At 34.9% G+C, this 23,331-nt stretch overlaps 1 protein-coding gene across 3 annotated transcripts in view; it reads left to right on the forward strand.

Moving 5' to 3' along the window:
• SLC30A9 (solute carrier family 30 member 9) overlaps positions 1-23,331 on the forward strand; it is a 99,917-nt gene that overhangs the window by 61,186 nt on the left and 15,400 nt on the right. For all 3 annotated transcript variants that reach the window (XM_037829696.1, XM_037829698.1, XM_037829697.1), the window contains exons 10-15: positions 11,146-11,201; positions 13,363-13,498; positions 14,220-14,259; positions 15,078-15,149; positions 15,632-15,739; positions 18,124-18,289. In XM_037829696.1, coding sequence (XP_037685624.1) covers positions 11,146-11,201; positions 13,363-13,498; positions 14,220-14,259; positions 15,078-15,149; positions 15,632-15,739; positions 18,124-18,289 — 578 coding nt within the window. The remainder of the gene's footprint in view (positions 1-11,145; positions 11,202-13,362; positions 13,499-14,219; positions 14,260-15,077; positions 15,150-15,631; positions 15,740-18,123; positions 18,290-23,331) is intronic.

A 23,331-nucleotide genomic window follows, 5' to 3' on the forward strand; every position in this document is an offset into this window, starting at 1 on the left:
CGGAGGATTTTTGGAGTTCTGGTGAACATAGAAACGGGAAGGGCAGAGCTCAAGCCCTGAGGCGCATATGCAAATCCTGAAGAAAAGCTGATCTCTCTGCCCTGTGGACCTTTCCTTAATGGCCCTGGTTGCTTTGTCTCTTAGCATTTCAATAACCCATTAGATCTCTGAGGAGGGCCCTTTTTTTTTTTTTTAATCCTTTTTTCTTTTTCTAAAACAATTACTCTAAGAAGCCCAATACAGAAAGCTTCAAAGACTTGCAATTTGGGCAGGTCAAGTCAAGAGCAGAACTAAGAGAGCTCTGAGACAAAAGGCAATAATCCAGTGGCTGAGAAAATTCACTAAACACCACAACTTCCCAAGAAAAGGGGGGTGTCTGCTCACAGCCATCATCCTGGTGGACAGGAAACACTCCTGCCCATCGCCAGCCCCGTAGCCCAGAGCTGCCCCAGACAACCCAGTGTGACGGAAGTGCTTCAAATAACACGCACACACCACAAAACTGGGCGTGGACATTAGCCTTCCCTGCAACCTCAGCTGATTGTCCCAGAGTTGGGAAGGTGGAGCAGTGTGAATTAACAAAGCCCCATTCAGCCATCATTTCAGCAGACTGGGAGCCTCCCTACACAGCCCAGCAGCCCAGAACTGCCCTGGGGGGACGGCACTCACCTGTGACATAGCACAGTCATCCCTCAACAGAGGACCCGGAGTGCACAGCCTGGAAGAAGGGCCCACTTGCAAGTCTCAGGAGCTATATGCCAATACCAAGGACTTCTGGGTCACTGGCAGAAACAAACTGTGGCAGGACTGAACTGAAGGATTAGACTATTGCAGCAGCTTTAAAACTCCAGGATCACCAGGGAGATTTGATTCTTAGGGCCACCCCCCCTCCCTGACTGCCCAGAAACACGCCCCATATACAGGGCAGGCAACACCAACTACACACGCAAGCTTGGTACACCAGTTGGACCCCACAAGACTCACTCTCCCACTCACTAAAAAGGCTAAGCAGGGGAGAACTGGCTTGTGGAGAACAGGTGGCTCGTGGACGCCACCTGCTGGTTAGTTAGAGAAAGTGTACTCCACGAAGCTGTAGATCTGATAAAGTAGAGATAAGGACTTCAATTGGTCTACAAATCCTAAAAGAACCCTATCAAGTTCAGCAAATGCCACGAGGCCAAAAACAACAGAAAATTATAAAGCATAGGAAAATACCAGACGATATGGATAACCCAAGCCCAAGCACCCAAATCAAAAGATCAGAAGAGACACAGCACCTAGAGCAGCTACTCAAAGAACTAAAGATGAACAATGAGACCATAGTACGGGTTACAAAGGAAATCAAGAAGACCCTAGAAGAGCATAAAGAAGACAATGCAAGACTAAACAAAAAAATGGATGATCTTATGGAAATTAAAGAAACTGTTGACCAAATTAAAAAGATTCTGGACACTCATAGTACAAGACTAGAGGAAGTTGAACAATGAATCAGTGACCTGGAAGATGACAGAATGGAAAATGAAAGCATAAAAGAAAGAATGGGGAAAAAAATTGAAAAAATCGAAATAGACCTCAGGGATATGATAGATAATATGAAACGTCCGAATATAAGACTCATTGGTGTCCCAGAAGGGGAAGAAAAGGGTAAAGGTCTAGGAAGAGTATTCAAAGAAATTGTTGGGGAAAACTTCCCAAATCTTCTAAACAACATAAATACACAAATCATAAATCCTCAGCGAACTCCAAATAGAATAAATCCAAATAAACCCACTCCGAGACATGTACTGATCACACTGTCAAACACAGAAGAGAAGGAGCAAGTTCTGAAAGCGGCAGGAGAAAAGCAATTCACCACATACAAAGGAAACAGCATAAGACTAAGTAGTGACTACTCAGCAGCCACCATGGAGGCGAGAAGGCAGTGGCACGATATATTTAAAATTCTGAGTGAGAAAAATTTCCAGCCAAGAATACTTTATCCAGCAAAGCTCTCCTTCAAATTTGAGGGAGAGCTTAAATTTTTCACAGACAAACAAATGCTGAGAGAATTTGCTAACAAGAGACCTGCCCTACTGGAGATACTAAAGGGAGCCCTACAGACAGAGAAACAAAGACAGGACAGAGAGACTTGGAGAAAGGTTCAGTACTAAAGAGATTCGGTATGGGTACAATAAAGGATATTAATAGAGAGAGGGGAAAAATATGGCAATCATAAACCAAAGGATAAGATGGCTGTTTCAAGAAATGCCTTCACGGATATAACGCTGAATGTAAATGGATTAAACTCCCCAGTTAAAAGATATAGATTCGCAGAATGGATCAAAAAAAATGAACCATCAATATGTTGCATACAAGAGACTCATCTTAGACACAGGGACACAAAGAAACTGAAAGTGAAAGGATGGAAAAAAATATTTCATGCAAGCTACAGCCAAAAGAAAGCAGGTGTAGCAATATTAATCTCAGATAAAATAGACTTCAAATGCAGGGATGTTTTGAGAGACAAAGAAGGCCACTACATACTAATAAAAGGGGCAATTCAACAAGAAGAAATAACAATCATAAATGTCTATGCACCCAATCAAGGTGCCACAAAATACATGAGAGAAACACTGGCAAAACTAAAGGAAGCAATTGATGTTTCCACAATAATTGTGGGAGACTTCAACACATCACTCTCTCCTATAGATAGATCAACCAGACAGAAGACCAATAAGGAAATTGAAAACCTAAACAATCTGATAAATGAATTAGATTTAACAGACATCTACAGGACATTACATCCCAAATCACCAGGATGCACATACTTTTCTAGTGCTCACGGAACTTTCTCCAGAATAGACCATATGCTGGGACATAAAACAAGCCTCAATAAATTTAAAAAGATTGAAATTATTCAAAGCACATTCTCTGACCACAATGGAATACAATTAGAAGTCAATAACCATCAGAGACTTAGAAAATTCACAAATACCTGGAGGTTAAACAACACACTCCTAAACAATCAGTGGGTTGAAGAAATAGCCAGAGAAATTGCTAAATATATAGAGACGAATGAAAATGAGAACACAACATACCAAAACCTATGGGATGCAGCAAAAGCAGTGCTAAGGGGGAAATTTATAGCACTAAACGCATATATTAAAAAGGAAGAAAGAGCCAAAATCAAAGACCTAATGGATCAACTGAAGAAGCTAGAAAATGAACAGCAAACCAATCCTAAACCAAGTAGAAGAAAAGAAATAACAAGGATTAAAGCAGAAATAAATGACATAGAGAATAAAAAAACAATAGAGAGGATAAATATCACCAAAAGTTGGTTCTTTGAGAAGATCAACAAGATTGACAAGCACCTAGCTAGACTGACAAAATCAAAAAGAGAGAAGACCCATATAAACAAAATAATGAATGAAAAAGGTGACATAACTGCAGATCCTGAAGAAATTAAAAAAATTATAAGAGGATACTATGAACAACTGTATGGCAACAAACTGGATAAAGTAGAGGAAATGGACAATTTCCTGGAAACATATGAACAACCTAGACTGACCAGAGAAGAAATGGAAGACCTCAACCAACCCATCACAAGCAAAGAGGTCCAATCAGTCATCAAAAATCTTCCCACAAATAAATGCCCAGGGCCAGATGGCTTCACAGGGGAATTCTACCAAACTTTCCAGAAAGAACTGACGCCAATCTTACTCAAACTCTTTCAAAACATTGAAGAAAATGGAACACTACGTAACTCATTTTATGAAGCTAACATCAATCTAATACCAAAACCAGGCAAAGATGCTACAAAAAAGGAAGACTACCGGCCAATCTCCCTAATGAATATAGATGCAAAAATCCTCAACAAAATACTTGCTAGTCGAATCCAAAGACACATTAAAAAAATCATACACCATGACCAAGTGGGGTTCATTCCAGGCATGCAAGGATGGTTCAACATAAGAAAATCAATCAATGTATTACAACACATTAAGAAGTCAAAAGGGAAAAATCAATTGATATCTCAATAGATGCTGAAAAAGCATTTGACAAAATCCAACATCCCTTTTTGATAAAAACACTTCAAAAGGTAGGAATTGAAGGAAACTTCCTCAACATGATAAAGAGCATATATGAAAAACCCACAGCCAGCATAGTACTCCATGGTGAGAGACTGAAAGCCTTCCCTCTAAGATCAGGAACAAGACAAGGATGCCCGCTGTCACCACTGTTATTCAACATTGTGCTGGAAGTGCTAACCAGGGCAATCCGGCAAGACAAAGAAATAAAAGGCATCCAAATTGGAAAAGAAGAAGTAAAACTGTCATTATTTGCAGATGATATGATCTTATATCTAGAAAACCCTGAGAAATCGACGATACAGCTACTAGAGCTAATAAACAAATTTAGCAAAGTAGCGGGATACAAGATTAATGCACATAAGTCAGTAATGTTTCTATATGCTAGAAATGAACAAACTGAAGAGACACTCAAGAAAAAGATACCATTTTCAATAGCAACTAAAAAAATCAAGTACCTAGGAATAAACTTAACCAAAGATGTAAAAGACCTATACAAAGAAAACTACATAACTCTACTAAAAGAAATAGAAGGGGACCTTAAAAGATGGAAAAATATTCCATGTTCATGGATAGGAAGGCTAAATGTCATTAAGATGTCAATTCTACCCAAACTCATCTACAGATTCAATGCAATCCCAATCAAAATTCCAACAACCTACTTTGCAGACTTGGAAAAGCTAGTTATCAAATTTATTTGGAAAGGGAAGATGCCTCGAATTGCTAAAGACACTCTAAAAAAGAAAAACGAAGTGGGAGGACTTACACTCCCTGACTTTGAAGCTTATTATAAAGCCACAGTTGCCAAAACAGCATGGTACTGGCACAAAGATAGACATATAGATCAATGGAATTGAATTGAGAATTCGGAGATAGACCCTCAGATCTATGGCCGACTGATCTTTGATAAGGCCCCCAAAGTCACTGAACTGAGTCATAATGGTCTTTTCAACAAATGGGGCTGGGAGAGTTGGATATCCATATCCAAAAGAATGAAAGAGGACCCCTACCTCACCCCCTACACAAAAATTAACTCAAAATGGACCAAAGATCTCAATATAAAAGAAAGTACCATAAAACTCCTAGAAGATAATGTAGGAAAACATCTTCAAGACCTTGTATTAGGAGGCCACTTCCTAGACTTTACACCCAAAGCACAAGCAACAAAAGAGAAAATAGATAAATGGGAACTCCTCAAGCTTAGAAGTTTCTGCACCTCAAAGGAATTTCTCAAAAAGGTAAAGAGGCAGCCAACTCAATGGGAAAAAATTTTTGGAAACCATGTATCTGACAAAAGACTGATATCTTGCATATATAAAGAAATCCTACAACTCAATGACAATAGTACAGACAGCCCAATTATAAAATGGGCAAAAGATATGAAAAGACAGTTCTCTGAAGAGGAAATACAAATGGCCAAGAAACACATGAAAAAATGTTCAGCTTCACTAGCTATTAGAGAGATGCAAATTAAGACCACAATGAGAGACCATCTCACACTGATTAGAATGGCTGCCATTAAACAAACAGGAAACTACAAATGCTGGAGGGGATTTGGAGAAATTGGAACTCTTATTCACTGTTGGTGGGACTGTATAATGGTTCAGCCACTCTGGAAGTCAGTCTGGCAGTTCCTTAGAAAACTAGATATAGAGTTACCATTCGATCCAGCAATTGCAGTTCTCGGTATATACCCGGAAGATAGGAAAGCAGTGACACGAGCAGATATCTGCACGCAAATGTTCATAGCAGCATTATTCACAATTGCCAAGAGATGGAAACAACCCAAATGTCCTTCAACAGATGAGTGGATAAATAAAATGTGGTATATACACACGATGGAATACTACGCGGCAGTAAGAAGGAACGATCTCGTGAAACATATGACAACATGGATGAACCTTGAAGACATAATGCTGAGCGAAATAAGCCAGGCACAAAAAGAGAAATATTATATGCTACCACTAATGCGAACTTTGAAAAATGTAAAACAAATGGCTTATAATGTAGAATGTAGGGGAACTAGCAATAGAGAGCAATTAAGGAAGGGGGAACAATAATCCAAGAAGAACAGATAATCTATTTAACGTTCTGGGGATGCCCAGGAATGACTATGGTTTGTTAATTTCTGATGGATATAGTAGGAACAAGTTCACAGAAATGTTGCTATATTATGTAACTTTCTTGGGGTAAAGTAGGAACATGTTGGAAGTTAAGCAGTTATCTTAGGTTAGTTGTCTTTTTCTTACCCCCTTGTTATGGTCTCTTTGAAATGTTCTTTTATTGTATGTTTGTTTTCTTCTTAACTTTTTTTTCATACAGTTGATTTAAAAAAGAAGGGAAAGTTAAAAAAAAAAAAAAAAAAGAAAAAAGACAAACAAGGAAAAAAAAAAAAAAAAAAGATGTAGTGCCCCCTTGAGGAGCCTGTGGAGAATGCAGGGGTATTCGCCTACCCCACCTCCATGGTTGCTAATATGACCACAGACATAGGGGACTGGTGGTTTGATGGGTTGAGCCCTCTACCATAAGTTTTACCCTTGGGAAGACGGTTGCTGCAAAGGAGAGGCTAGGCCTCCCTGTATTTGTGCCTAAGAGTCTCCTCCTGAATGCCTCTTTGTTGCTCAGATGTGGCCCTCTCTCTCTAGCTAAGCCAACTTGAAAGGTGAAATCACTGCCCTCCCCCCTACGTGGGATCAGACACCCAGGGAAGTGAATCTCCCTGGCAACGTGGAATATGACTCCCGGGGAGGAATGTAGACCCGGCATCGTGGGATGGAGAACATCTTCTTGACCAAAAGGGGGATGTGAAAGGAAATGAAATAAGCTTCAGTGGCAGAGGGATTCCAAAACGAGCCGAGAGATCACTCTGGTGGGCACTCTTACGCACACTTTAGACAACCTTTTTTAGGTTCTAAAGAATTGGGGTAGCTGGTGGTGGATACCTGAAACTATTAAACTACAACCCAGAACCCATGAATCTCGAAGACAGTTGTATAAAAATGTAGCTTATGAGGGGTGACAGTGGGATTGGGAATGCCATAAGGACCAAACTCCACTTTGTCTAGTTTATGGATCGATGTGTAGAAAAGTAGGGGAAGCAAACAAACAGACAAAGGTACCTAGTGTTCTTTTTTACTTCAATTGCTCTTTTTCACTCTAATTATTATTCTTGTTATTTTTGTGTGTGTGCTAATGAAGGTGTCAGGGATTGATTTAGGTGATGAATGTACAACTATGTAATGGTACTGTAAACAATCGAAAGTACAATTTGTTTTGTATGACTGCGTGGTATGTGAATATATCTCAATAAAATGATGATTAAAAAATAAATAAATAAAAAAAAAAAAAAAGAAGGGAAAGTTAAAAAAAAAAGAAGAAAAAGAAGGAAAAAAAAAGATGTAGTGCCCCCTTGAGGAGCCTGTGGAGAATGCAGGGGTATTTGCCTACCCCACCTCCATGGTTGCTAACATGAGCACAGACATAGGGGACTGGTGGTTTGATGGGTTGAGCCCTCTACCATAGGTTTTACCCTTGGGAAGACGGTTGCTGCAAAGGAGAGGCTAGGCCTCCCTATGGTTGTGCCTAAGAGCCTCCTCCCGAATGCCTCTTTGTTGCTCAGATGTGGCCCTCTCTCTCTGGCTAAGCCAACTTGAAAGGTGAAATCACTGCCCTCCCCCCTACGTGGGATCAAACACCCAGGGGAGTGAATCTCCCTGGCAACGTGGAATATGACTCCCGGGGAGGGATGTAGACCTGGCATCCTGGGACGGAGAACATCTTGACCAAAAGGGGGATGTGAAAGGAAATGAAATAAGCTTCAGTGGCAGAGAGATTCCAAAAGGAGCCGAGAGGTCACTCTGGTGGGCACTCTTTCGCACACTTTAGACAACCCTTTTTAGGTTCTTAAGAATTGGGGTAGCTAGTGGTGGATACCTGAAACTATCAAACTACAACCCAGAACCCATGAATCTCGAAGACAGTTGTATAAAAATGTAGCTTATGAGGGGTGACAATGGGATTGGGAAAGCCATAAGGACCACACTCCACTTTGTCTAGTTTATGGATGGATGAGTAGAAAAATAGGGGAAGGAAACAAACAGACAAAGGTACCCAGTGTTCTTTTTTACTTCAATTGCTCTTTTTCACTCTAATTATTATTCTTGTTGTTTTTGTGTGTGTGCTAATGAAGGTGTCAGGGATTGATTTAGGTGATGAATGTACAACTATGTAATGGTACTGTAAACAATTGAAAGTACGATTTGTTTTGTATGACTGTGTGGTATGTGAATATATGTCAATAAAATGAAGATTAAAAAAAAAAAAAAGAATCAAGCTGATCTGCAAATAACTTAATTGCCTTCTAGAACAAAGCCCCACAAGATTGTACTCTTTAAAGAGTACAGGAAGACAGTAAATCCAGATATTCAGCATAACATTCACAGTATTCAGCATCCAATGAAAAAATTATTGGACATCCCAAGAAGCAGGGAAATGTGACTCCGAGCCAGAAGAAAAATCAATAGAAACAGACTCCAAAGACATGATAGAATTAGTAGACAAGGATGTTAAAACTACTTGTTTACAACTATGTTCAAGTATTTAAAGGAAAATATGGACATAATGTGAAGAGAAATGGAAGATATAGAAAAGAACCAAATGGAGCTTTTATAGGTAAAAAATATATCTGATTTGAAAAATTCACTGTATGGAATTAGATTAGAAACTGCCAAAAAAAAAAGTGATCAATGAACTTGAATAAACAGCAATAGAAAGTAATCATACTGAATCCTGAGAGAAAAATGACTGAACAAATGAAGTGATCCTCAGTGACCTGTGGAACAATATCAGAAGTGTTCTACCAAGCAGTTAAGGAAGAAATAATACCAATAGTCCTCAAACTTTCAGAAATAAAGAAGGAAACACTTTTCAACTCCTCTAATAAGGGCAGCCTAACCCTAGTACCGAAACCTTATAAATATATTACAAGAAAAAAAAAACAAGACTAGTATCCCTCATGAACATAGATGCAAAAGACCTTAACAAAATATAATCAAGTGATAATACATCAAATCAAGTAAGTTTATTTCAGAGATGAAAGATTGGTTTAACAGTCAGAATTAGTATATGTGGTTAATATGGAAAAGTCAATTGCATTTCTACTATTGGCAAATAATTGGAAAATGAAATTTTTACTAAATTCCTTTTACGGTAGTATCAGAAAATATTAAATACTTGGGAATTAACTAAAGATGTGCAAGATGTGTACAATGAAAACTACAAATGTTGTTAGAAAACATTAAGGAAAACCTAAATAAATTGAAGATACATATGATGTTCATGGATCTGATGGTTTGGTATTAATAAGTCACATCACCCAAATTGATCTGCAGATATAATGTAATTGGAAACATAATACCAAGAGACTTTTTTGTAGAAATTGACAAACTAATTCTAAAATTTATATAGAAATGCCAGGGACCTAGAATATTCAAAGCAATCTTGAAAAAGGAAAGAAATTTGGAAGACTTTAAGACTTATAATAAAGCTACAATAATTAAGACGGTGAGGTATTGTAAAGAGGTCAGTGGAACAGAATAGAGTCCAGCAGTAGACCCACGGTTACATGGCCAGTTGAGTTTTGACAAAGGTACCAAAGCAATTCAATGAAGAAAGGAAATTTTTCAACAAATGGTGTTGGAAAAATTGGATATCCATGTGGAAAAAGAAAAGGGCTTTGATTTCCAACTCATAAAACTGTATACAAATTTGAGGTGGCTCGTAGACCCAAATGTAAAAGCTAGACCTGTGAAGATTCTAGAAGAAATCATAGAAGATTATCTTCAAGATCTTTGGATAGGCAAAGATTTCTTAGGACAAAGAAACAATAACCATGAAAGAAAAAAATTACAAATTAAACTTCATTAAAATTAAAAACTTTTGCTTATTAAAATACACTGTTAAGAAAATAAACAGGCAGGCCACATGTTAGGAGATAATATTCACTAGGTATGTATCTGACAAAGAACTGGTATCTAGGATGAATCAAGAACTTTTACAACTCAGTAATAAATATTCAAACAACCCAGTTTTTAAAAAGAGGCTAAAGATTTGAATAGGTATTTCAAAATAAAGATACATGAATGGTGGCCAGTGGACATGATAAAATGCTTAACGTCGTTAGTCACCAGGGGAATATATATTAAAACCACAATGAAACACCTCTACACATCCAGTATAACGACTAAAATGAGACTGACAACCAGAACATTGGTGAGGATGTGGAACAAACAGACCTCTCAGATGTTACTGGTAGAGTGTAAAATCAGACAACCACTTTTGAAAACATTTGTCAGTTTTGTGTAACATATACCTAACCGATGACCCAGGAATTCCACTCCTAAGTATTTAACCAAGAGAAATGAGAATGAATATCCTTAAAAAGACTATTTAAATAAGAATGTTTGTAGCAGCTTTATTCACAATGGCCAAAAAAACTGGAGTCAACCCAAATGTTCATCAGTAGCAGAATGGAGAAAAAAATTGGGTTATACTTATACAGTGGAATATTACTTAGCAATAAAAGGAGTGAACTACTTATCCAAAAAGTATGCGTCTTTGATAATATGATAAATGAAAGAAGATGAACGCAAAAGAGTACTTTTTAAAGCATGATGATGGTCTTGTGGCTATATTTTCTAAAGAAGGCTTAATTTTTTTAGAGATGAATACAAAATATTTAAAGATGAAATGGTATGGTGCTTGGAATTTACTTCCAAATATTTGCTGTGGAAGTCATTTATTATTTGGTTTTACTGTGATTTATTTTGTCATTCCTCATTGATGGATGTTTACATGTTACTTCCAGGTTTTTCATCATTGTAAACAATGGTGCTTTGTACCCCTCTGGGTTCGTCCCTATCTCTAAGGTAGATACTAAAAACTAGAATTGCTGGTCCATTGGCTATGCATGTGTTATGTTTCTTTGACATTGTTAGATTGCACCCTCCAAGCTGGCTTTAATATAGTATACTCCCCATCTTGCTAATGATTGTTCACCTTTTTTTCTTCTTCTTAGGGTTTACTAGCATTGGGCATCAGTAAGTCTATTCAAACACCAGACCCTACTCATCCGTAAGGACATTGCCTTAATTTTGTTTTTATTTATTTTAGTAAGAAGTCATTGAAATAAAAGCAACTGAATTTCAGAAATTTCCTGCAATTTATATACCTGCAGTTTTGTGTTAAAGATTTGGTCATTTCTTCAACTGTAGTATCTAAAGTGCAGGACTCAGAGCTGTTTCAAAGTAAATTCAAGGTGTAATTTTAAAATGGAGATTAAATTGCTTTTATGCTTTGTAACTCAGCATAGAGATCTAGTCTTCTTCATATTTGATAATTAATAGCAAAGCACATATATTTTGATCTTAGAATTCCATTTTGCTTTCATCAAAGGAAACATATATTTCAGATTTAACTAATAGGCCACCAAATCTAAAATTTTGATGATAATTTCTGTTAAAACCGTACTTACGTTAACTTACTTTAATCCTCTTGTTTTGGTTCAGAAATAGTATTCTGTTACTATTTTGAAATATTTTATTTCTAAAATTAGTATTCCTTTTAGAGTATATTGTTTTGAATTGTATCTGTTATTTGATAATAGATTTGCTTTGTTGTTTCTCTGAATGTAATCGGCTAAAACTGGAATTCCACAACCATCTATTTTGAGCAAGCTTCAGTAATAGAATTGCTCAGTCTTAAGGCCATCTAAATGCGTTGTAAAGAGATCTATGTCTAGGCTTTATAAATACTTTATTTACTTGAAAGTAAGACAGTACTGTTTTCTTATGAATAATATTCTGAATATCCTGTAACTACTACTAACTAGAGAACTGCCTCTCTAGTTATTAATTACATTCATTGCAGTGAATTTTTTAATACCTCAAGAAAATGTAATTTTTCCCTGACCAGTTTTTATGTACCAGAGATTTAAAAACTCAAAAATAAAATGTTTGAAGTTTACCTTGTGAAATATCTTTTCAAGGTATTTTCAGTAATCCACATTGATGCTGTCCCAAAAAGAATTTTCTGCAATCACAGGAGTAGTCTGTATCTGGGCTGTTCAATATGGTTGTTACTGGCTGACTATTGAGCCCTTGAAATGTGGCTAGGATGACTAATGTACTAAATTTTTTTTTTTTTTTTAGTTTTAATTTAAATTTTAAAAACTTCATGTGGCTAGTGGCTTATCATCTGGACATTGCAAATCTACATAATTAAAATTTTCAGTAAGAATTTACAAATTCCTTGAAAACATGAAATGAAAATAATACCATGTAATTTAGATCTTAATTTAATTTAACTTAGATACAAATCCTATATTACTTTAGGAGGGAAACCTTAGAAGAAAGTAAATGTTTCTAAATCAAACTAGTAGAACATTGTTATCTGTGAACTGAGAATTCCTTATGATGGTTATATCTTTGCAAAAAAAATTCAAAGAGCAGTTTTAAATAAGAATTCTCATCTAAATTTGCATCTGCCAGGAGAGTGCCATACAATTTGGTTTTGGAAATAAATTTCAGGAAATACTTTTATTAATGAGTGATTCTTTTCTTCCTATAGCGTGTAGTATTTTTTAACTCCCTTAATACTTTATTGGCACTTAAAATAATACAGAATAATTCACATGTTGATCAAAGATGCTTGAAAAATAATTGAGATTAAAAAAAAAAATTCAGCCATATAAAACCCCAGAAAACTGAAGCTCTTACTCCTATGATGGTTGACAGTTGCTGTATGTTAAACAATTTGGGACCAGCAGCAAGTATCCAGCATCAAATTATAGATAGTATGTCATAGATTGGCTGTGCATAAAAACCAAAGTATTAGAATCTTCATTACAGGGAAATTTAAATGTTTTCCTGTTCATTAAACATTTGAATGCATTTATGAAAACATTAAATTAGTTTCACTGACATCTGTGGTACAAAATAGTAAAGTAGCACTTCTAGGTTGACAAAGACTATTTGGAAAACGGACTAAAAAACAGCTGAATTAAATGATATCCACTTTATATTTTTTCAAAGATCTTGCATATTTTTCCACTTTTATACTCTTTGCTGAGTAGATTTGAGTTTGGCACTTATGTTTTAATTAGATATGAAATGATAATGTCTAGATAGTCCAAGAAGTTTGTATTTTCTTTTTTGTTGACCTATTAAGTATATATTTTGAAAACAATCCATTTGTATTTCTTGCAAACTATATTTTTTCCTTTTTTATTTTTCAGGTATGGATTTTCAAATATGCGCTATATTGCTTCACTAATTAGTGGTGTTGGTATTTTCATGATGGGTGCAGGACTATCCTGGTATCATGGCATCATGGGGTTGCTTAATCCTCAACCTATGGAATCTCTCCTATGGGTAATGTTCTTTTTGTTCACAGTTTTGAAGTAATATGAAATAGTGGCCTAGGGTTCTACAAAGGTCCGTTGAAAATCTTAAGAGAGATTTGGTTTGATTTTCACTTAAAAAATTTTTAAAATTTGTGTTGGTAGGTTAACTTTCAATATACCTTGTTAAAGTTTCTCTTGCCATCTTTATTTAGTTGGAGAGTGTCCTGAGACTACAAAGGAAGTTGTGTTACTAAAAAGAAAAAGATTATAAAACTACTTTGTGAATCAGGATTCTCTTGCTACTAATCCAAACAAAATATAGAAGTTACTTGGGTATGGGTATGGGTATGGGTATGGATATTACTGCACCTGACATCCACAATTCTAGATGTCAAATGTTTATGTTCATTTTAAACTTCAAAAAATTTTTATACTAATTAAGTAACCGCTTTTATCTTTTCAGTCATGAATTTAGCTCATGTCATAGTATAGCATTCTATATTTAGAGATTATGTATAGCATATAGATTACTCTTCCAAGTATTAAAAAGTGAGATGACTCTTATCTGTTTCCTCTTATGAGGATACCATCTCTCATTGTCCTCATTTGAGCTGTTTCTAATTAAAATCCTTACCATTTGGCTGGGATTTGAATTTATGTTTCCATTTTAGACTTTACAAACTTTATGCAGAAACAGTTGTAATTCTCTAGTGAAATACTTAATTTATACTTTAATATTTGTTTTCTAGGCATACTGTATTTTAGCAGGATCATTGGTATCTGAAGGAGGTATGTACTGTCACAAAGTATTTCTTTATTCTTGATATAGTAATTTGTATTCAGCAATCCATTATTATAGTTTGCCAAGGCCTGTTGATTAAAGAAAATTGTGGGACTAGGAATCTTAAGCTTTGCCTACTTTTAGGGGGTATATTCTTTGTATAGTATACTGTAGTTGTTCCTCTGATGGATGGGGGCCAGAGGAAAACTATGTTTTTTTAATTGAATAACATAATACAATGCTCTGAAAAGTTGAAATGGAGTATAAAAACCTAATAACCTGAGTTTTTAAAAGTCACATTTTAGTAGCATTAATTAGAGAGGGCTTTCTCTTTTTACAGGAAGAACATTTCAAAATTTCTGAAAGCTTCAGATAGCAGTATTATGACAGAGAAGTGCTAATATCCTGTAGTAAGCTGTCTAATTCATTGCCGTACTCATAGTATATTTACTCCTGTAATGTTGTCACTTTCTATGTGTAGTTTTGCCTTCATCTTTTGCTAGTCTGTCAAATGGTTATACCACCACCTGTTTCATAAAGGTTATGAGAATCAAAAGAAGGTGTTGAGTGCGATGCATGTCAGATAGTAGCTGTTCAATATATTGTGACTGTTTTGATAACTATCTTTAAACTATCTTTAAATCATTATGTTTTAATCATAAAAAATTGGGATTCATCATATGATTGCTTAACAGGGGGCTTGAGAAAGTCTGGTTAATGTAGACCTTTTCCTTATTACCAACTCTGGCATCAGAGTGAGATGCCACCTTTTAAAGTTTGTAGGCATGAAGTTTCTTCATTGCCACTGTAAATGCTTTTCTTTCAGCAACACTTCTTGTTGCTGTAAATGAACTTCGTCGGAGTGCTCGGGCCAAGGGAATGTCATTTTACAAGTATGGTATGTACTTTAGAATCCAGGTGTACTATTTCCTCTCCTTTTTTGTTTAAAATTACCTAGTACTATTGCTTTGTTCCTTTTAGATGTATACAAAATGTACCTCAATGTCTTTCCTAAGTGGTTCTTATGCATACTTCAACTCTTTTAAAGAGAAATGTCATGCAGTTTGAACATGAATACTTGTATATTTGGACTTGGATTAAATGGATGACTGTATTTCTATATATCCTTACATAATTTCAGAAAGTAATTTGACCTTAAATACCAGTTATTGTTGACATTTAAGCCAAGAAATTTTGTCTGTATTGAATGTCTCTATTATATTTATTAAATGATGATTATATTGAAAGGGGATTGTTAAGCCACTATTTCATACATCTTAATTTTTATCTTGATTTTAAATGTTTATTAAAATGTGACATTATCCTATCAAGTTAAGATTTCAGAAAGTTTCTTTCCCTGTTTCTCCTTCAATGATTAAGTAATGGAAAGCCGTGATCCTAGTACAAATGTTATATTATTGGAGGATACTGCAGCAGTCTTGGGAGTGACAATAGCAGCCACTTGCATGGGCCTTACGTCTATAACAGGTAAATACTTTCTTAGATTATAGGTGATTTATTTGTACTACTTAAATAATTTGTGGGAATTTTAATTTTATGTCATAGAATTATTTTATACCAATAGATTGTTAAATATTATTCCATTCTAACTATGTATTTATACAAGATAGTTGGTCAGAAGTGTTCAGTTCTCTGACTATAAATTAGAATTAAGGATATTGGTAGTGGAGGATTTCTGTAATGCTCTAAATCTTTCTAATGTGGCTTAAAAAATTATATTACCACTCTGAGCTTTAAGTTCTTTACCTATAGAAGTGTGGATAATATTTGTCCTAGTGACCATGGGTTTGTTAAGATAATATTTAAGAGTTTTAATAAACTCTAAATTATAAATAAATATATATTGTGGCTCTTTTTTGCCTTTTTCCACTGTTAATGCCAATGATAACTACTGTTGCCTTCCTATTTCCTTGACTCTCTTTAAGTTGGTTCTATTCTTATTTTTGTAGCTAGTTGAGTGTTTTGAGGGATGATATAGTATAGGTAAATGAGAACACACAAAAAAAATTATTTTTATTTTCTTGTGTCACTTAAAATTTTGATAATAATTTGTAATAGTTATAAAATTTGGCCATTATTTTAACCATAAGTATTTATCATGTTTATTCTATTTTAACTTATTGAGTATTCTATTTTAACTTATTTGCTGAAACAGAAGGACTGTTTAGTATGAAAAGACTCAATTTCTGAGCTTGGAATTGTCTTGGAATAGAATTTCTTCCATTCTTACCCATCTGTCCTTACATATTTAAAATAATTCAAGGTGATAAGCTTTCACAGTGTTTCTTAAAATAGCTTGAAATATGAATAACTGTTTCTCATTTTAAATGCATAGCTAAGACTAAACCAACATTCTTTGATCTTCACTGTTACCTAAAATATTTATAAAGGTATTGATTGTTTTTCTGGTTGACCTTACAAGTTTGGAAATTTTTTTGATATGAATTATTGTTTAGCAGTTTTAAGATTTAAGAAAAGTGTGACTTGAGTAAGTCAGCATTTAATAGATTATCTTTGATATAATGTAAATCAGTCAATTCAAACTTATAAAAATATTTATTGTAAGAATGTTTCACATGAATTAAATGTTTTTAAGTAACATGCCAAGAAATAAAATGTTTTCTTAAGAAAGTTTTTTTTCTTCTAGCTAATATTCCTGTGATTTCTATAGGATTGTTATTTACACATTCATATTTTAAAATATAAGATAATTCTTTAAATCTAGATTTCTGGAGAGTAGTATTTGATTTTGAACTCTAGGTTTATAAATTTCCTAATGGGTAGTGGATTATGTTTTGTAAGAGTATCTTTCTTAACCCTTAAGTACAGAAAAGTCAATATACTCTTTTTGTGTTATATTTTGATAAGTAAAACATGAAATTTAAGATTTTTAGTAAAATAAATGTGTGTTTTATCTTGCATCAAAAAAGTGAAGTTTAATATTGATGAAACTTCATTTCAGACTGTTTCAATCATAAAAGCCTTGTGTGTAAAATTTATTTTAAAGACTTTAGATATATTTATTTACGTCTGTTATCTAAATATTTCCTATGCATTCATAGATACCAGGGCAGCCCTTCTCATATGGTTCTAGAAGAGATTTAAGTCCTAACTACATAAGGCGAATTTTAGAATCAGAATCACCTGTAGGACTTGGGAAAACACAGATTGTACTGGACTCCATCTCCAGAACTTGTGATTTATATAGTCTGGGGCGAGAGCTGAGAATTTGCATTTCTGCCAAGTTCTCAGGTGATGCTGATACTGCTGGCCCATGGACCACACTTTGAAAATCAACTCCCCTAAGGCACCCATTTAATGTAATCAGCTTCTTTCCTTTCTGTCTAGAATGGTATGTATAATCCTTGGTTGAATGAAAAAAGAGTCACCTGTATCGTTTTTTGTTGAGCGTAATTCTCTCACAGAACCTAGGTAGGAATAAGATGCAAAAAAGTGGGTATTTCTTTTGATCTTGCAATTAATTTGTCAACCTGGGATAGGAAAAATGGTACTGATATATCTTAAAAGAAATGGACATTATATCATTAATATGTACATGATGTCTGTAATCTGAAAATGTTCTGAACTCTCACCCAAGTAATGCCCGTAGCAAGAAACAGACCTTAAATAGCTGTCAGTTTTTGTAATATGGATCAAGTTGTAGCATACCCATTTTGTAGTAGAGTATGATGAAACTATTAGGGGAGAGTCATTAAAGGAGGTAATTAAAGAAATTAGGACTTAATTTCAAGTCCCTTCATTTGCTAGTTCTGATTCTTTGTTCATGTAAAGGTCATTGAGATAATAGAAAATGTTAATTTACTGATTTCTTTTGTGCTTTATTTATTTAGGCAATCCACTGTATGACAGCCTAGGTTCCTTGGGTGTGGGCACCTTATTAGGCGTGGTCTCAGCATTCCTCATCTACACTAACACAGAAGCACTTTTAGGGCGATCTATCCAGCCGGAACAAGTACAACGGCTTACTGAACTTCTGGAGAACGACCCATCAGTAAGGTCAGCCTTACTCCAGTAATGCTGTTGAGGTTGCAAAAACATATTAAAAAATAGAAGTGCTTTATTTTTAATCCATAGCCTTCAGAATTTTTTATTTTCTTAAACATAACAGATTTTTTTTTACTTAAATTAACTTTTTCTTTCCTTTTCTTGTTTAATTATAGAAATTGTGAAATTGTAGGTTTACAGAAAAATCATTCAGAAACAGTACAGTGTTCCCATATATCAGTCTATTATTAACACCTTACATTGGTATGGTACATTTGTTACAGCTCATGAAAGCTCATTTTTATAATTGTACTATTAACTATAGTCCATAGTTTAACGTAGGGTTCACTATGTTGTGCAGTTCTGTAGATTTTTAAAAAATATTTATTCTACCATATATTAGACCTAAAGCATCCCTTTTTAACCCCATTCAAATATATAATTCAGTGCTGTTAATTATGTTCACAATGTTGTGCTACAATCACCACCATCTATTACCAAAATTTTTCTGTCATCCCAAATAGAAACTCTATATGTTTTAAGCCTTAACTCTAAATTCTGATCTGAACATTTGGTAGAGAATCAGCAGAGTTGATGTGAAGCTCTGAACATACTTGTCAGCGTAATTCGGCAGTTTTGTGGTTTCATAGTGAAGTGGTAGGAACAAGCATTTAATTTTCCACTAGCGAGATATATATATATATATATATATTTAACTCTGAAATAGAAATGTGTTTTTCATATATATATTTAACTCTGAAATAGAAATGTATTTTTCTTCTGTGTTATAATTGAAATCCTTAAATCTTTTAAAAATGGCTTTTGTATATGAATTAGTAAAGCATATTAGTATTTGATTATATTCTAAGTACTATGTGTTTAATCTTGAAGAGCAGTTACCTAGCTGGATCAAGATTAGAAGTTGAGCATTTCAAAAATCAGTTTTGGACCCAGTAACTTAAAATGAAATAATCTATATTAATATCCTTTTCTTGTGATGTCTCTGCTGATTTTGGTAATAGGAAAATACTGTCAATATTCTTCTATGTTTTGTTCATTCTTCTTTTGCTTTTGGAAAAGTTTATGAAAAACTGGTATTAATTCTTCTTTAAATGTTTGGTGAAATTCACCAGTAAAACCTTCTAGGCTTGGGCTTTATATTGTGTGTGGTTATTTGATTACTAGTTGAATTTCTTTCCTTGTTATAGATCTATTCAGATTGTCTCCTTCTTTTTGAGTCAGTTTTGTTGGTTCGTGCTTACTAGGAATTTTTCAGTTTTATCAAAGTTAGTGAATTTGGTTGGCATACAGTTGTTCAGGGTGTTCCTTTATAATCCTTTTTATTTCCCTAGGGTCTGTAGTAATGGTCCCATCTTTCATCCTTGCTTTAGTAATTTCAGTCTTCTCTCTTTTTCTTCATCAATCTAGCCAAAGATTTTTCAGTTTTGTTGATCTAAAGAATCTGCTTTTGGTTTCATTAATTTTCTTTATTCTTTTTCTCTTCTCTATTTCATTAATATCCCTTTCTGTCTTATTTCTTTCCTTCTGCTTTCATGAGGTTTAGTTTGCTCATTTTTTCCCCCAGTGTTTGATAGTGGAAGTTTAGGTTATTAATTTGAGACTGTTCTCTTTAAATATAGGCATTTTCAGTTACAAATTTCCCCCTAAGAATGGCTTTAGTTGCGTCCCATAAGTTTTGATATGTGTGTGCTGGTTTGAAACTCTTATAGACCCCAGAGGAGCTGTGATCTTTTGATCCAACCTTGTTGGGTGGAACCTTTTGATTGAGTGTTTCCTTGGAGATATGACTCACTCAACTGTTGGCGAGACCTTTGATTATTTCCATGGAGGAACTACCCCGTCCATTCAGGGTGGGTCTTGATTGTTTCACTGGAGTACTTAAGAGAGCTCAAGAGCCAATACAGCTGCTGACACTGGAGATTCTTGGAGATGCAGACAGACGAATGTTTGAAGATGCTAAGCTAAGAGATGAAGCCCAGAGTTTGCCTGGAGAAACTAAGAGAGGACTCTCAGATGCTTAGGGAGAAACACCCTGGGAGAAAGAAGGAAGGACACACAGGAGCTGAGAGAGAGGAGCGAAGACAGAAGCCAGAGACATTTGGCAGAAGGACATTTTGAAGCATAACCCAGGAGCAAAGGACCAGCAGATGACAGCCATGTGACTTCTCAGCTAACAGAGGTGTTCCAGATGCCATCGGCCATTCTTCAATGTACGTTATCATCGTGTTGATGCCTTCGTTGGACACTTCTATGGCCTTAGCACTGTAAATTTGTAACCTAATAAATCCCCTTTATAAAAGCCAATCCATTTCTGGTATTTTGCATAACAGCTGCTCTAGTAAACTGGAACAGTGTCTTCATTTTCATTCATCTGAAACTATTCTCTAATAACCCTTTTGATTTCTTTTTTGACCCATTGTTTATTGTGCCGGTTTGGATGTGTTATGTCCCCCAAAATGCCATGTTCTTTGATACAGTCTTATGGGGGCAGACATATTAATGTTGATTAGATTGGAATTCTTTGATTGTTTCCATGGAGATGTGACTCAGTCAGCTGTGAGTGAAACGTTTGATTGGATAATTTCCATGGAGGTGTTACCCCACCCATTCAAGGTGGGTGTTAATTGGATCACTGGAGTTGTGTAAAGGAGTTCACACACAGAAGGACCTCAGGGCAACTGAGAGGGACATTTTGGAGGAGCTGCAACTTACAGAGAATGCAACCCAGGAGCAAGCAGAGGCCTATAGAGGAACGTTGTGGGAGAAAGCCATTTTGAAACCAGAACTCTGGAACAGATGCCAGCCACGTGCCTTCCCAGCCAACAGAGGTTTTCTGGATGCCATTGGCCATCCAGGGAAGGTACCTGATTGTTGATGCCTTACCTTAGACACTTTATGGTCTTAAGACTAATTCTGTAACCAGATAACCCTCCTTTTATAAAAGCCAATCCATTTCTAGTGTTCTGCATTCTGGCAGCATTAGCAAACTGGAACAGTTATTTTAAAGTATGTTATTTAATTTTACATATTTGTGAATTTCCCAAATGCCTTTCTGATACTGGTTTCTAATTTTTTTCCATTGTGATCGGATGACACAGTTTATTTTATTTCTATCCTTTTAAAATTTATTGAGGTTTGGTTTATGGCATTGCTTATAGTCTGTCCTGGAGAATGTTCCGTATGCACTTGAGAAAATTGTTTATTTTACTGTTGCTGGGTGGAGTGTTCCATTGATGTCTGTTGGGTCTGGTTGGTTTATAGTGTTGTTCCTGTCTCCTATTTTCTTGTCAATCTTCTGCTTCGTTGTTCTACCCATTCTTGAAAGTGTGGTATTGAAGGCTCCAACTATTATCATTTAATTGTCCATTTCCCTTTTCATTTCTGTCAGTTTTTGCTTCATTATTTTGGTGCTGTTTTTAGTGCATATGTATTTGTAATTGTTATATTTTCCTGACGGATTGCCCCTTTAACCATTATGAAACATCTCTTTTTATCTCCAGAGACATTTTTCTAAGTCTATTTATCTAATAGTATAGCCACTTCAGCTTTCTTCTAGTTGCTATTTGTATGATATAGCTTTTTCTAGCCTTTTATTTTCTTTCTCTTTGTATCTTTGAATCTACTGTATGTCTCTTTTTTACAGCATATAGTTGGATCTTGTTTTTTAATCCAGCCTGGCAGTCTGTCTTTTGATTTGATTGTTTGATCCATGCATATTTATGTTATTATTGATACAGTTGGATTTACATCTATTATTTTATCTTCCATATGTCACATTTCCTTTTTGTTCTTCTATTTCTGTTTTATTGCTTTCTTTTTTGTTACGCAAATATTTTCTAATATAGCATTTTAATTTCTTTAATGATTTTTTTACTGTACTTTTTTGTCCTTTTTTTCTTTTTTAGAGATGTTGTGGGTTTACAGAATAATCGTGCATAAAATACATGATTCCCATATACTACCCTATTATTAACACCTTGTATTACTGTGGAACCCTACTATGCTTTTGAGGTATTTCCTTAGTGGTTGTTCTAGAGTGTATTCTAAACATCATAACTTACCAGAATCAGCTTCAGATTTATACTACCTTAATTTTGGTGAAATATAGAAATGTTACTCCTATATAGTTACATTCCCTCCCTCCCCTTTTTGTGGTATTATACATATTAAATCTGTATATGTTACAAATGTAACAGTATATTGGTTGTAATTATTTCTTTATATAATTTTATTTCCTTTAAAAAGAAGCTAAGAGGAGAAAGGAGAAAAGTGTATAGTTATTTGTTATATTAGCCATATTTATCATTTCTGGTTCTCTTTATTTGTTGCTGTGGATTTGAGTTACCATTTGTTTCTGTGGATTCAAGTAATTTCTTTAGTCTAATATAGCTTTGTGCCCACCCACTTTCTTTGTGTTATTATTGGTAAATATATTACATTTCTATATGTTATAGGCCCAAGAATACATTGTACACATTATTTTATACCATTTTCTTTTTTTAAATACATTTTTTTTATTGAGATTGTTCAGATACCGTACAACTGTCCAGAGATCCAGAGTGTACAATCAGTTGCCCATGGTACCACCATACAGCTGTGCATCCATCAGCACAATTATTTTTTTTTCAATTTTTAGAACATTTTCACTACTCCAGAAAAGAAATAAAGACAAAAAAAAGGAAACTCAGATCCTTGCATACCCCTAACCACGCCCCCCCCCTCCATTATTGATTCATAGTTTTGGTATAGTACATTTGTTACTGTTGATGAAAGAATGTTAAAATACTGCTAACTGTAGTATATAGTTTGCAGTAGGTATATATTTTTTCCCTATATGCCTCTCTATTATTAACTTCTAGTTATAGTGTCATACATTTGTTCTAGTTCGTGAGAGAGATTTCTAATATTTGTATAGTTAATCACGGACATTATTCACCACAAGATTCACTGTTTTATACATTCCCATCTTTTAACCTCCAGCTTTCCTTCTGGTGACATGTGTGGCTCTGAGCTTACCCTTTCCACCACCTTCA

This window comes from Choloepus didactylus, chromosome 3 (genome assembly GCF_015220235.1).
Source record: "Choloepus didactylus isolate mChoDid1 chromosome 3, mChoDid1.pri, whole genome shotgun sequence".
Lineage (NCBI taxonomy): Eukaryota > Metazoa > Chordata > Mammalia > Pilosa > Megalonychidae > Choloepus > Choloepus didactylus.